This window comes from Pan troglodytes, chromosome 5 (assembly GCF_028858775.2).
Source record: "Pan troglodytes isolate AG18354 chromosome 5, NHGRI_mPanTro3-v2.0_pri, whole genome shotgun sequence".
Lineage (NCBI taxonomy): Eukaryota > Metazoa > Chordata > Mammalia > Primates > Hominidae > Pan > Pan troglodytes.
In genome coordinates, this window is record NC_072403.2 from 38,709,829 (window position 1) to 38,723,641 (window position 13,813).

At 47.2% G+C, this 13,813-nt stretch overlaps 1 protein-coding gene across 2 annotated transcripts; it reads right to left on the reverse strand.

Annotated features, from left to right (window-relative positions):
* Nucleotides 1–1,693: 1,693 nt before the first annotated feature.
* On the reverse strand, nucleotides 1,694–12,021 carry TAP2 (transporter 2, ATP binding cassette subfamily B member). Of its 2 annotated transcripts, none has more exons than XM_009450990.5 (12): nucleotides 11,856–12,021; nucleotides 10,937–11,433; nucleotides 10,733–10,847; nucleotides 8,839–8,969; nucleotides 8,350–8,555; nucleotides 5,822–6,019; nucleotides 5,528–5,656; nucleotides 3,812–4,000; nucleotides 3,461–3,634; nucleotides 3,124–3,283; nucleotides 2,594–2,730; nucleotides 1,694–2,228 (listed from the first exon to the last, which is right to left on the reverse strand). In XM_009450990.5, the coding sequence occupies exons 2-12, from the start codon at nucleotides 11,427–11,429 to the stop codon at nucleotides 2,049–2,051; spliced, it is 2,112 nt and encodes a 703-aa protein (XP_009449265.4). In that variant the 5' UTR covers nucleotides 11,430–11,433; nucleotides 11,856–12,021; the 3' UTR covers nucleotides 1,694–2,048. The 2 variants fall into 2 exon arrangements, with proteins under 2 accessions (XP_009449265.4, XP_063668924.1); XM_063812854.1 differs by having other exon boundaries at nucleotides 10,937–11,658; nucleotides 11,856–11,994.
* Between the last annotated feature and the right edge of the window lie 1,792 nt (nucleotides 12,022–13,813).

Consider the following 13,813-nt stretch of genomic DNA (forward strand, 5'->3'; position numbering starts at 1 on the left):
AAAGGAATCAGGCCAGAGTTCTTTCTCTCCAAATGCCTATTTTACCCTCTGTGAAATTTGAGAGATGGATGGGTGTGGAGCTGCCAGTCAGCCCCAGGATGAAAGAAAGGCAAATCTGCACAAGAAACTGCCCACGCTCACCCCATCCTCACTGCACCCTGCTCCCAACAGCTGCCAGGCAAGAAAAAATCCAAAACAGCAGTTCTGGGGAATTCATTGCCAGCACTGGAAAGTACCTGCTGTTTCCGGGAATATGAAGGTTTCTCTTTCCTAGAATAGCAACTTTCCAAGGTAAGTCCCTCCCAACAACCAGTGATGTGTACAATGTTGCATTTTCAGTGGTGGGAGTGGGCAGGGAGGATTAAGATTAGTACGATGGAGGAGATATTTATTCATTTATTCAATGGACTTTTTATTTATTCTCCACTATGAATTAGGCCCGCGGCCAGGTAGCAGATATAAAGCTTAGTAAGATATATGGCTTTCCGCCCAGGTGCTCATGGTCTAGTGGAAGGTCAAGAAAGGTGGGAAAGCGTGAACCCGGGAGGCGGAGCTTGCAGTGAGCCGAGATCGCGCCACTGCACTCCAACCTGGGAGACACAGCGAGACTCCATCTCAAAAAAAAAAAAAAAAAAAAAGAAAGGTGGGAAAGGGAAGATAGAACTTTAAAAGGGCTGTGAAAGAGGTAACCGCACAGTGATAGAAGCACATGGAGAGTTCCCCAGACTGACGACATAAGTAAGGCCTCCTGGAAGACCTGAACTCTGAGTTGTCTTGAACTTGAAAATCAGGGGCGAGTCGAGCAGAAAATGGACAAGAAAACACCATATGCAAAGGCACAAAGGTGTTGGGGAAGGCAGAAGTTTGTTGTGGAGCTGGATACAACAGGAAAGGGTGAGACAGATGGGCTGGAACAGTGTGTGCTCTGAAAAGGATCTCTGCAGCAGGGCTTGAGAGCACCTGAAGGAATTTCCAGAAATGCCATCATCGTATGTGACACAGAATTTAGAAAAATGACTTTGTGAAGAATGGCCGGAAGAGGGAAGCTAATGGTAGATAAACCTCTCTGGTGATGGGATCATCTTAAGTCTATGAGTGAAGACTATAACAACGGGACTGGAGAGAAGAGAATAGATTCAGAATTATTTAGAGCTAAAAGCAGCAGAGCTTTTCTTGATGGGATTATGGATTAGGGTTTATGGACCCAAGATGCAATATAACTGATTGGGTCAGGGTGTGGACTCTAGGGTCAGACCTGTGTTCAAACTCCAACTCCACCACTACGACCACCTTAGGAAAGTCATTGAGCCTCTTTGAGCTTCAGTTTCCTCATCTGTAAAATGGGGATAATAACCAACCTCATAGGGTTGGGGATAATGATTAAAAACGATAATACATGAAAAACACTTAGCATAGCTCCTACTCACATTAAAACTCTATAAATGGTAGCTGTTACCAATGTCGTTATTAACACTGTTAATCAGGGAACTGTTCTCTGTCCCTCCAGACCCTAGCTTCTTCAAAATAGCAGACACTGGTAGGAACAAGGAAGGATATAGGAAGGCAATCTCATGAATATTTATGTCATTTTTGGTTAATTTCTATCTCAAACAACAGATAAACGACTGATGGGACAGGCAGCAAAATAGCAACTATGGTTATCTCCAGGAAGTGAAACAATGGGTACTTTTACTTTTCTTCTTTGTACTTTTTTATATTGTCTAAATTTTCTATATGAATGTATACAGTTCATGTAAGAAGGAAAATATTTTAAAATATATGTATTATGCCACAAAATACTCCTCATCACCAGGCAAAGCTCTAGTCACCAGGGAGTTAAGTTTCCTGGACACAGACAGCCTCCACCCCACCACACCCCACCCCACCCCACCTCTCCACCCCACCAAAAGCACACAGTGTCCAAATCTCCATCGTGCCTGCAACTCAGGAATAGCTATCTGGCCGCACAGCTCTAGGGAAACTCAAAGCAGGAACAGCTCTGGGTCCTGGAGACGCCCCTGAGAAGAGGGCCCAGTATCCCTGGGGCCTCAGTCCATCAGCCGCTGCTGCACCAGGCGGGAATAGAGGTCCTGTCCCTCCTGGAGCTGGGCAAGCTTCTGCAGCTTGCCCTCCTGGAGCACCAGGATCTGGTGGGCGCGCTGAACTGTCTGCAGCCTGTGAGCAATCACCAGCACTGTGCGATCCCCACGGGAATTCCAGTCCTGCAGCTGAAGGGGTGATCACAGTGCCTCAGAAAGACAGGAATGAGATGGACACCACATCCACCTGGGCACCATCTCTTATGATTTAGGGTAAAGAAGGTGTGAAATAAAAGAAGGTAGGAAAGGGCAGTAGATAAAGGCCTGGACTGCCCTTTTCTCCCGGCTGTACTGCCACAGCTGGAGGAATGGCAGCCCAGGAGGGAACTGCGGCTGCCCTCACACCACCGGATTCCATTCCCCAACCCCAAGAAGGCACAGACTGTTTCCACTAGTAGGTCCTTCATCCTCCCTCTGCCCAATTCTGCACAGGCTGATCCTCCCAGCATGCCCCTCCCAGGCCCCACTGTCCCCTGCCCTCTCACGGTACTCACGGCCTGCTCGCACTGCACATCTAGGGCACTAGTAGCCTCATCCAGGATGAGGACCCGCGGGTCTCGTACAAGGGCCCGGGCAATGGCCAGACGTTGTTTCTGTCCCGCAGCCAGCTGGCTCCCCTTCTCCCCTACATCTGAGGAAATCAGAGAAATTCCCTTCCTCAGATACAAGTGACACAGACAACACACAAGGAGGGACAAGTGCACAGCAGGTACTTCCAGTAGGACCTCGGGAGGTGGGAGGGCCCAGTGCGGGGAGGGCCCAGTGGGAGGAAGGCAATGGGGTGGGGACCTGACGGGGCTGCCCATGGAGGGGGCACCACTGCTGCATTGCTCTCTGCAAACAAAGACTCTTGAGCAAGAGGGAGGCTGAAGAATTCAGTGTGTGTGGAAGGAGACATAGGAATGGAGGAAAGGGCAGAGGAACAGCAAACATCAAGTTACAGGGACATGACCTTCACCACTAAGAGTAAGTCTGATTTTCTCTTTTTTACTGAAGGAGCAGGCTTACAATTTGTAGAAGATACCTGTGTATATTCCATGCTCCATTTCCTGGATGAAGTCATCTGCGTGGGCAGCCTGGGCAGCTGCCATCACCTTATCATCTTCGCAGCTCTGCAGCCCATAAGCAATGTTGTTCCTCACAGAACCGGAGAACAGCACAGGCTCCTGCCCAACTGAAACCACCTGTGCAGTGGGGACAGGGGCAGAGGACTATGTGTAAACCCCCAAGGCAGGGGCCCTTTTGTCCTCCCCACCTACCTCCTTCAGAATGAACACCTGGTGTGCCTTCCCATGGATCTCCCATCCTCTCTCTGTACATGCTCCCCTCTCCTGTCCCCTGTCTTCTCCCTCCTCACCCACCTGGCTGTGCAGGTAGCAGTGTTCATACTGTGAGATGGGCTTTTCATCCAGCAGCACCTGTCCGCCTGTGGGCTGGTACAGATTCTGCAGCAGAGCAGCCACTGTGCTCTTCCCAGACCCATTGGGTCCCACCAGTGCCGTCACCTCACCAGGACGTAGGGTAAACGTCAGCCCCTAGAAAACCAGAAAAAGAGTTAAGGGCCTGCCCCTTCTCCCTCAAAATCCCTCCATTTCTCTTACTAGCAGAGGCAAGACCAGGTTCTCAGAGGCAAATGAACTATAGGCTGTGATGTCCAATTATGCATTAGCAGCAGAGAGCAAGGGTCCAGGTTTCCTCCCTCTTTCAGGCACCTTGAGCACAGGCCTGTCGGGGCGATTGGGATATGCAAAGGAGACGTCTTGGAATTTCACAACCCCCTGCAGAGTGGTGGGGGCAAGTGTGCCAGGTGAAGGCAGATTTGGCTGTCGGTCCATGTAGGAGAAAACCTTCTCTGCAGCTCCCACGTTGCTGAGCATATCCCCATATATGTATACCAGGGTCTGGAAAACAGGAATGGGAGAGCCGGCTAATTAAACACACTTCTACCAGAAACCACCCTCCCGACTCCTCACACACTCCACTCAACTGCACTGCTCCTCCTCCGTATTCAAAAGAGATTCTCCACCTTTAGATGTACAATTTGGATGGAATTTAAAAGTGGCACCAATACCCCAGTGTTCCAATTTGCAATGTAAAGGATATACAGTCCATTCTCCTACCATACAGCATTGCCTCTAGCCCCAGATCTTTTCAGTTACTCCTTCCTATTACTTGTGCCCAGTTCTGTCTTGCTTGATTAGACGGAGAGCTCCTTAAATGCAGGCACTGTGCCCAACTCACCTTTGTAGCCATCAGAGTGCCTAGCGCAGTTCTCTACACAAAAAAGATGTTTATCAAGTGTCTAGGAAAATGTTTAAATAAAGCCCTGGATGAAGTAGCTGTTTTTGAGAACTGGTAAATGTAGGAAGAGACCTAAATGCTCACTCTGCCTTTCCTCATCAAACTGTACCACCGGGTAATGAAATGGTAGATGAGGGGAAGTCTCCCTTCATAGACTACTTCAGCTAATACATGAAGAATGATAGAGTATCTCCCTTTTGCAGCCCTAATTCTGTCATGGATGTAGGTACTGCTCATCAGTGGCTGATGTTGCCACAAATAGAGAACCAGACATTGTGTGCCTCTTGGAGGAAGAGTGCATCACCACCTAAAAAGTACTGTTGCTGGAAAAAGGCAAAAAAAAAAAAAAAACCCTCAATCTCACAAGCTTCTAGGTTTATCTATCAATAGACAGGAAGTACAGAGGCAGAATAGCATATAATACCACAGGGATTCAGTCAACAAAATCCAGACCCTAAGAAACTCCACAGGACAAACAACCTATTTCTTCAACAAATAAACTGTGCAAGGGAAACTTTTAGACAGATACATGGATTGATGGGTGGATGGATGGATAGATGGATGGATAGATGGATAAACAGACTTAAAAGATGTATCAACCAGTCACAATATGTGGACCATTTCTGGATCCTGATTTAAGCAAAGTATAATAAACACACTCATACACATACACTACATGGATACCACAAGTGGAAATTTGACAATTGACTATTTGATAAATTTTAAGAACTACTGTTAATTTTTTGGTGTGATAATAGCTTTGTTGTTATACACTTTTAAAGATGTTTGTATTTTTAAGAAACATACTGAAATATTTACAGATGAAACTATACAATATCTTGGATTTGCTTCAGAATAATATGGGTGGGGGGAAGTGGCTGGGGATACATATCCAACAAGATTGGGCATGAGTTGATCATTGTTAAAGCACAGGATGTATACATGTGAGTTTGTAATATTATTTTGTCTCATTTTTGGCATATGTTTAAAATTCTCCATAGCAAAATTACTTGCGGGTTTTGGTTTTGTATTGTATTGTTAAAAGGAACAAATAAAGCCCAAGGCCCAGAAGGCCACAAAGAAAAAGAGAGGGGAAAAAAGGAGAGCAGGCTTGGCTTCTCGCTCACCTGCACATAGCTCCCCACGCTCTCCTGGTAGATCATAAAGGAAAGCAGGCTGCCCTGGGTGAGCTCCCCATCCTGCATCTGCTGCAGCCCACAGCTCAGCATCAGCATCTGCACCCCCAAGTGCAGCACCTGGGAGAGGAGAAGAAAGAGATGAGGCTGGGAATCTTCCCATTCTTTCCCCCTCTCTGCCTCTATGAGACTGAGCTGCAAAGGCCTCTAGAACCAGCTGCAGTTTCCTCTTCCCTTGTCCTTCCCCTTTCCTGGGCTCCTTTCACAACCACTCTGGTATCTTACCCTCCTTACGAGCAGGTACAAGGCGCGTTCCAGGTCTCTCCGCCAATACAGCTGCCGACATTGTTCAAGGGCCTCTTTATAGCGACAGACTTCATGCTCCTCGGCCCCAAAACTGCGAACGGTCTGCAGCCCTCCAACGGCTTCCCGCACCACCTGCCCTGCCCTGGCCACTGCATCCTGGATCTCCCGAAGCACTGCCTGGAAAAGAGGGCCAGCAAACACCAGGGCTGATGTGCAAGGACAGCAGGCCCCCACATCTTACTCCAGCCCGTGAGATGCTCCCTAGTCTACCTAAAAATACCAAACTGTTTCTTTCCCTCTTCCTTACTCTTCTTTCCAGAAGGAATAAGAGTGAAGGAGCAAGGGAACAAAATATTATTGAGCTCTCAGTGTTAGGTAGTATAGGAGATACATGCAACTTTTTTAACCTTCATTTGAGGTAATTTTCCCATCCCCAGTGTCTGAATCAGGAAGGAAGGGTAGTTTTCCCAAGGAGCCACAGATAGTTAAGAAAGGTGGAGATGTAATTCCAAATGGATCAGAGGCCTAAACATAAGAGCTAACACTATAAAACTCCTAGGAAAATGTAGGAGAAAAGCCTCATGCCACTAGATTTGACAGTGATTTCTTGGATATAACACCAAACGCACAGGCAACAAAAAATAGATAAATCAGACTTCATCAGAATTTAAAACGTTTGTGCATCAAAGAACTCTAGCAACAGAGTGAAAAAGCAACCATGAAATACAAGAAAATATTTGTGAATCATATATCTGATAGGAAATTAATATGCAAAACATATAGTGAACTCCCACAACTCAAAAAAAAAATCAGAAAATGGGCAAAGAACTTGCAGACATTCTTTCAAGAAAGAAACATAAGTGGCCAAAATCACACGAAAAGATGCTCAATATTTACTAATCATTAGGGAAATGCAAATCAAAACCACAATGAGATAATCCTAATCAACTAATCACCATTAGAATGGCTATTAAAAAAAAAAGACAACAGAAAGTGGTGTTGATGAGGATGTGGAGAAATTGGAAACCTTATGCACTGCTGGTGGGAATTTAAAATGGTGCTGCCGCTATGGAAAACTGTATGGTGGTTTGATACAGTCTGGCTGTGTCCCTACCCATATCTGATCTTGAATTCCCATGTGTTGTGGGAGGGACTGGGTAGGAGGTAATTGAATCATGAGGGCAAGTCTTTCCCATGCTGTTCTTGTGATACTGAATAAGTCTCACGAGATATAATGGTTTTAAAAAGGGGAATTCCCCGCACAAGCTGTCTTTTCTCTTGTCTGCTGCCATGTGAAATGTGTCTTTCACCTTCCGCCATGATTGTGAGGTCTTCCCAGCCACATGGAACTGTAAGTCCAATAAACCTCTTTCTTTTGTAAATTGCCCGATCTTGGGTATGTCTTTATCAGCAGCGTAAAAATGGACTAATACATGGTTCCTCAAAAATTGTTAAATAGAATTGCCATACAATCCAGCAGCTCCACTTCTAAGTATATACCCAAAAGAACCAAACGCAGGGTCTCAAACAGGTGTACACTCATGTCCACAGCAGCATAATTCACAATAGCAAAAGGTGGAAACAACCCAAATGTCCATTGACAGATGAATGGATAATCAAAATGTGATATATGCACACAACAGAATATTATGCAGCCTTAAAAGGGAGGAAATTCTAACACATGCTACAATATGGATGAGGCCTGAAGACATTACGCTAAGTAAAATAAGCCAGTCACAAAAAGACAAATACTGTATGGTTCCACTTATGTACCGCACCTGGAGTCATCACAATTCATGGAGACAGAAGGTACAACGGAGGTTGCCAGGGGCCAGGGGTTGGGGGTAGTAGGCAGTTACTATTTAGTGGGTACAGAGTTTCATTTTAGGAAGATGAAAAAAGTTCTGGAGATGGATGGTGATGATGGTTGCCCAATAACAATGTGGGTTTCCTAAATGTCACTGAACTGTACACTTCAAATGGTTGAAATGGTAAATTTTATGTTATGTGTGTTTTACCACAATATACAAGAAAAAGAGAAGGTGGAGCTGACATTCAGACTTAGGACTTCCTGATGACGCCTCCTTTCCCTATGCTGCATCCAGACTTCTTCTGCTGATTTTAAAGGGAAAATCTCCCTGCCTAAAAGCCTCTAAGAAATCATTTTTAATCTTCGCAGTGGGGGCGGGGGATGTACAGACTCCTTTGAGAAGCTAATGAAAAGTTATCATCGCCTATCATCTCCCCTTCCTATTCCCTCCCCCACACCTTCACATATACTTTACATTTTTGTTTACAGTTCTGGAGAATCATGAACATTCTGAAGTCAAATATCCATTGTTGGATGGCTGGACAAACAAAATGTAGTATATACTACACTATACCTTCTCCCCTAACGGCTGAGAAGAGAACATCTCTCTCTAGGGGATCCTCTAGCCACAAATGTGGAAGCCTCCTCACCTGTCAGTTTTATTCTCCCTTTGGGGTTCCCTTACATGCACGCTCACCTGATGGCGGGTGTTGTACACCTTCTCCGCTGCTATTGTGAAGGGCATGTGCAGCAGAGAAAGGAGGGTGAGTCGAGGCGATATGCTGAGCATGAAGCCATACAGCCCCACCACTTTCACCAGGCTTCGCAAGAGCACATTGGCATTTAAAGGAAGCCAGTTACTCATCAGGGTGGTATCCGAGCTCAGCCGTGAGTTCAGCTCCCCTAAGAAGGATAGAGCAGGTGAGGAAAGAGGAAACCATGTGTACTGCAGGGCCCCCAGAAACTCCCTCCTGACCGTTCCCTCTGACACAGCCCCCTCCTCTGAACATCCTCCTTCACTTGCAGAGGGACAGTGGAGGCTGCTTCTCCACCCTGTCCCAAACAAGAGAAAAGCATCCCCAGGCCCTGGCATACGGGTGAAGGCAGGAGGAGAGGCTGTGGGTGGAAGGTCACTGAGGGGCAAGGGATGTCCATGGGAATCTCAGACCTGGACTCCAGGCCCCACCTGTCTTAGTCTCCTGGAAGAAACCGAGGTCCTGGCGCAGCAGGGAGGAGAAAAGCTGCTCCCGGATCCGCAAGTTGATTCTAGACATGGTGTAGGTGAAGCAGCCTCCTCGGCAGCCTGCAGAGAGTGAGCTGTGGGGTAGGAGAATAAGAGGGGAGGGAGATGCAGAGAAGGAGCAAGCCAGCGGGTGAAACAGAGGAGCAAGCCAGGAGTGCAGAGAAGCGCAAAGTCAGGGGAAAGCATGCCAGGAGGGGCAAAAGAGAAAGAAATGAGAGACAGACACACAGAGAGAGAAGAGGTAAAGAATACACAGAGGAAGAAAAAAGAGGAGACATGGTGAGCTAGATGTGAGAACAAAATCATAACATGTACAAATTTACAAGTATTTATGGAGTGCACTCTGTACTAGACACAATAGAAGACTACAATAGAAGGGAAAAGATATTGTGAAAACAAGTATCCCAGTGCTTGCTTCTGTCCCGGCGTCCCTCAGGCTTGTCCCTCTGTGCGTCTCCTCCGCCTTGGTCTCCTTCCTGCCCCATACCCAAAGCCCTTCTCTGTCATGATAGATACTTCATCATGGGAACTGCAATAATAAATTCCCTGCCCCCACAATTCTCTGGAGCCCCAGAGTCATGTGATTCCCATCTTTCATCCTTCGAGTTGGAAAATCCCTCTTAGACCAACGACATGCTACAGTAACACTTAGAGGAAAAAATATAAAGCATAAAAGCATGTATTTTACAAAATATATGTTTCTAATACAAATTTAGTTACCATATTGAAGACGCGTTTGGAAGAGTCAGACATGATATAACGAGGGTTTGTACTTTAATGACAGGGATGTGTTCTGAGAAATGTGTTGTTAGATGGTTTCATCGTTGTATGAACATCATAGAGTGTACTTACACAAACCTAGATGTCATAGCCTACTGCACACCTAGGCCATGTAGTTTAGCCTATTGCTCGTAGGCTACAAATCTGTACAACATATGACTGCACCTAACACTGTGGGCGACTGTAACACAGAAGTAAGTATTTGTGTATCTAAACATAGAAAAGGTACAGTAAAAATATGGTATTATAATCTTGTGGGTCCACCATCTTATATGTGGCCCATCATTGACCTAAACATCATTATGCAGTGCACGACTGTAGTTTCAGCAGAAAGCAGCCAGGATGGAATGAAGGCACAATGAAATGGTTTTCGAGGGTACTCTAAATTAAGTATGACCATAAAAATAGAGACAATCAGACCGGCTGGGATTTGGGTAAGGTGAGTGCACACCTCCTTAAACTTTGCACCCCAGGTGCCTCGCTCACCTCATCCCAGTCCCAGCCTTATCAAACAGTTTGTTTGTTTGAGTATGTCTAGAAAGAGAAAGGAAAGCAAGTGAAGGGAAAAGAGTAATGATTCTGGAAAGAAAGGTGATAAGCCTCAGAGTAAGATCTTCAGGGATTGGCGAGATGAGCTGGGAAAGAAGAGTGAGAGGGAGAAGCATACCTATCCTGAGAGAGTGACCCTGGAGAGATACTTTGGAGACAGACTTAGGGGTAGGAGGTAGGAGGCAGAAAGAAATGGAATTTCATGGACCTAGGAATGTTGAGAGACAACTGAGAGACATTACATCTGAGACTTAAATTCCTTTTGTACTACCTTCATTCATAACTTGTTCCTATAATAAGATCAGATAAACTTTGAAGATATTGGATGAATATGAACGAAGGAAGAAATGAATGGATAGATGAAACAGAATGGTGACTACATTCACCATATTTTAGTTTAAGTATTTTTGTGTTTTGTGCCTGAAAGGGCCTAGAAATGGAGTTAGGGAAGTGAAGACCCCTATAAAGATTTGGGGCTAGCAAATGGACCCAGCTGCCCATCACCTACCTGCCAAAGGAGAAGAGGCACATGAAGAAGATGGCACTGGCAAAGGCATGGGGGTCAAAATCACCTCCCAGGATGTCAATCACACGACCAGAATAGTGAGGGATTAATGTCTCACCTGAAAAAGGCATGAAAAATAACACAAGAATGTGCTGGTGCCCAGGCCCTTTTACCACCTCCAACTCACAACGTCCTCTCCTGACTCACCCAAAACAGCAAGGACAAGGAAGAAGAAGGCGGCAACGAGGAGAGGCAGGTCCGGCCTGGAGAGCTTCAGCAGCCTCCACATCAAGACTTTGTTGTTCACCTGGTCCTGCTCCTTCTCCTGGGCTCCAGGAGGGCTCAGAACAGCCCACAGTGACCAGCTGAGCCCCGCAGCCCCATACCCCACCAGCAGCCAGCTCCAAGGGGCTGAAGCGACTCTGGCTGGGGGAGCACGTGAGGCCCCCGCGACCAGGGCTCTCAGGGAGACAGTCAGGGGGGTGGCCAGACAGAGCGGGAGCAGCAGTGTCCCCACAAATCCCAGCAGCCCTCTTAGCTTTAGCAGCCCCCACAGCCCTCCCAGCCGCAGGGTCCCCTCCAGCCACAGTCCTGGCAGCCCTTGAGGAAGCAAAGTCCCCAGAGGGCCCTGAAGCAGCCACAGTAAAGCCGCGTCCACCAGCAGCAGGGAGGTCCAGGGTCTCAGGTCAGGGAGCTGCATGGCTCTGTCAACGGATACGAGATGAGAAATCATGGGGGTGGAGTCCCAATCCTTGTCCCTGCCCTCCTACCCGCCCGGCTCCGCCTAACCCGTCCATCGGCTTCTCATTTTATCCTATTCAACCCTGAGAGCTCTCCTGAGTAACCGGTGCTCATCCGTACACCCCTCCTACGACAGACAGCTTTCGGCCTTCTGGGGAGCTGGAAGCATGACCATCAGGAGCCTCGTGCTTTAAAAAAAAAAAAAAAAAAAAAAAATCCCCGGACCCCCACCCCCACCCCCGCCTGCCGCGGCGAGCTAAGTGGTCCGGGCTCCGCTCCCTCGTATCGCCGGGTGCAGAGGGACTGGGAAGCAGGAGCGTGGAGTGGGTAGTCACTTGGGCTGCGTTCCTGTTGGCGCTCCAGGTTCCCCTCCGCACCAACTCACCAGCCGCGGCGGGGAGACTGCAGCTCCAGGGGCTTCTGCTTCAGCGCTGAGGTCCGCTCCGTCTCTCCCAACCTCGCTACCGGCTCTGGTCCGCCAGCTACGCTCGGCCAGGGCTGGCGTCAGGGCTCGGGCAGCTTTCGCTTTCGCTTCCCCAGCCAAGGCCTTCATTCTGGGCTGGGCCGCCGGGAGGGGGCGCGCGAGACCCGCAGACAGCGGAACTGGAGCCCGAACTCTGGTTCGCACGGCACAGGCCTGCAATGAGTCTCACTCGCCTTTAGTGGCGGTTACTCTGGGATATAAAACTGCAAAAATGTTTCTTTATCATTAAGTAAAATACAGTTGTCTCAAGGGCAACTTTATCTGTTGTCCTTGCTTTGTAATTGGAGAATGCTTTGTAATTGGAGAATCACTGAATTTTCTCAAAGTTACTACTTCAAGCTCTGAGCCTACTATTAAGAAGTGCCCTCTTTCTGGTCCGGCGCGGTGGCTCACGCCTGTAATCACAGCACTTTGGGCGGCCGAGGCGGGCGGATCGCCTGAGGTCAGGAGTTCGAGACCAGCCTGGCCAACATGGTGAACCCCTGTCTCTACTAAAAATACAAAAATTAGCCAGGGCGTGGTGGCGGACGCCTGTAATCCCAGCTACTCGGAAGGCTGAGGCAGGAGAATCGCTTGAACTCAGGAGGCAGAGGTTTCAGTGAGCCGAGATCGGGTCATTGCACTCCAGCCTGGGCGACAAGAGCGAGACTTCGTCTATAAAAAAAAAGTGCCCTCTTCCATGCAAGCTCCAGTTTTAGGCGAGCAAAAAATATGCCGGGCTCTCCTAAATAGAAGGTTCCAACCAATCTCACCAGGCCAAAGGGGATTTTCACGTACAGACTTTGAATTTAGTAGGCCCTGAGCGTTCATCTTCATCCGTCCTTCTCAGCCGGAGCACCTTGAGCTGGCGCGTGTTCAGGTGCCTCTGAGTCTGTACTTCAAATTATGTTGGGCGCACCTTCAGCCTATGAGGGAAATGCCCGGTACTGGGCTTTGGTTCTTGTTCTATTTTAACACTGTTTAGAACAGTAATTAGGTTTTTAAATATCCTTCCTGACCCAGAGCCTACCTATGCAACAGAAAGATTCGTTTATTCCAGAAAGGACTCTTCAGATTGAAACCACCTCCCAAACTAAAAACAAACAAACAAACAAATTCCCCAAAGGAAGGGTCGCTTGGATTCCAGATCACCATTTTGAAATGTTATCTGTGTGACTACCAAGGAGTCACTTAAAGTTTAAAATAGTGGTGGTGGGGAGGAGGGATTTTAAGTAGGGGCTCGCTAAAGTTTTTACAACTCTATTCATTCTGGCATTTTAAGAATCTCTCTCTAATGAAAAAAGCTCCATGCTCAAGCTCGTGCTCCTACTTTCAAGCATTTGTTTCCTTTATTTTCTGGAAAGTGACATGGTCCATAGTTCCAGCATGGTTCCGAAAATCTCATGATGTGTGTCTCTTTCTTCTAACCTGGGTCTTTTACATTTTCCCCACACTCCTCACTTAGGGGAGTCCTCCTGATCTCTTCTTCCTCTAAAATTATAGTCCTGCCATCTTGCAATTCAGCATGACACATCATGAAATTAGACCCTTAATGTCTGTCTTTATATTCAATATCCAATATCTCCAAAGTGTTATTTGGAATAAATGGTATGGTGTTTATATGATTACCGTATTAAGGTGAAGTGGAAGCTTTTTCATCCTACTCTATAAAGTCAAAAACAGTTATCCTAGGTGCCCTACTCCCTGTTCCTCACACCATTAACAATGGAGCACACAGGAGTCCCCAGGTGTCTCTCTATGGAAAGGACCCTAACCTATGTGAAATTGCAAACAAGTGTCCATGGACAACAATGAGCAGCCTTCCTGAGGTCTTGGAGAGATGAGTGTGGAAGGAAACCCCAGGAAGAAATATGTGGTGA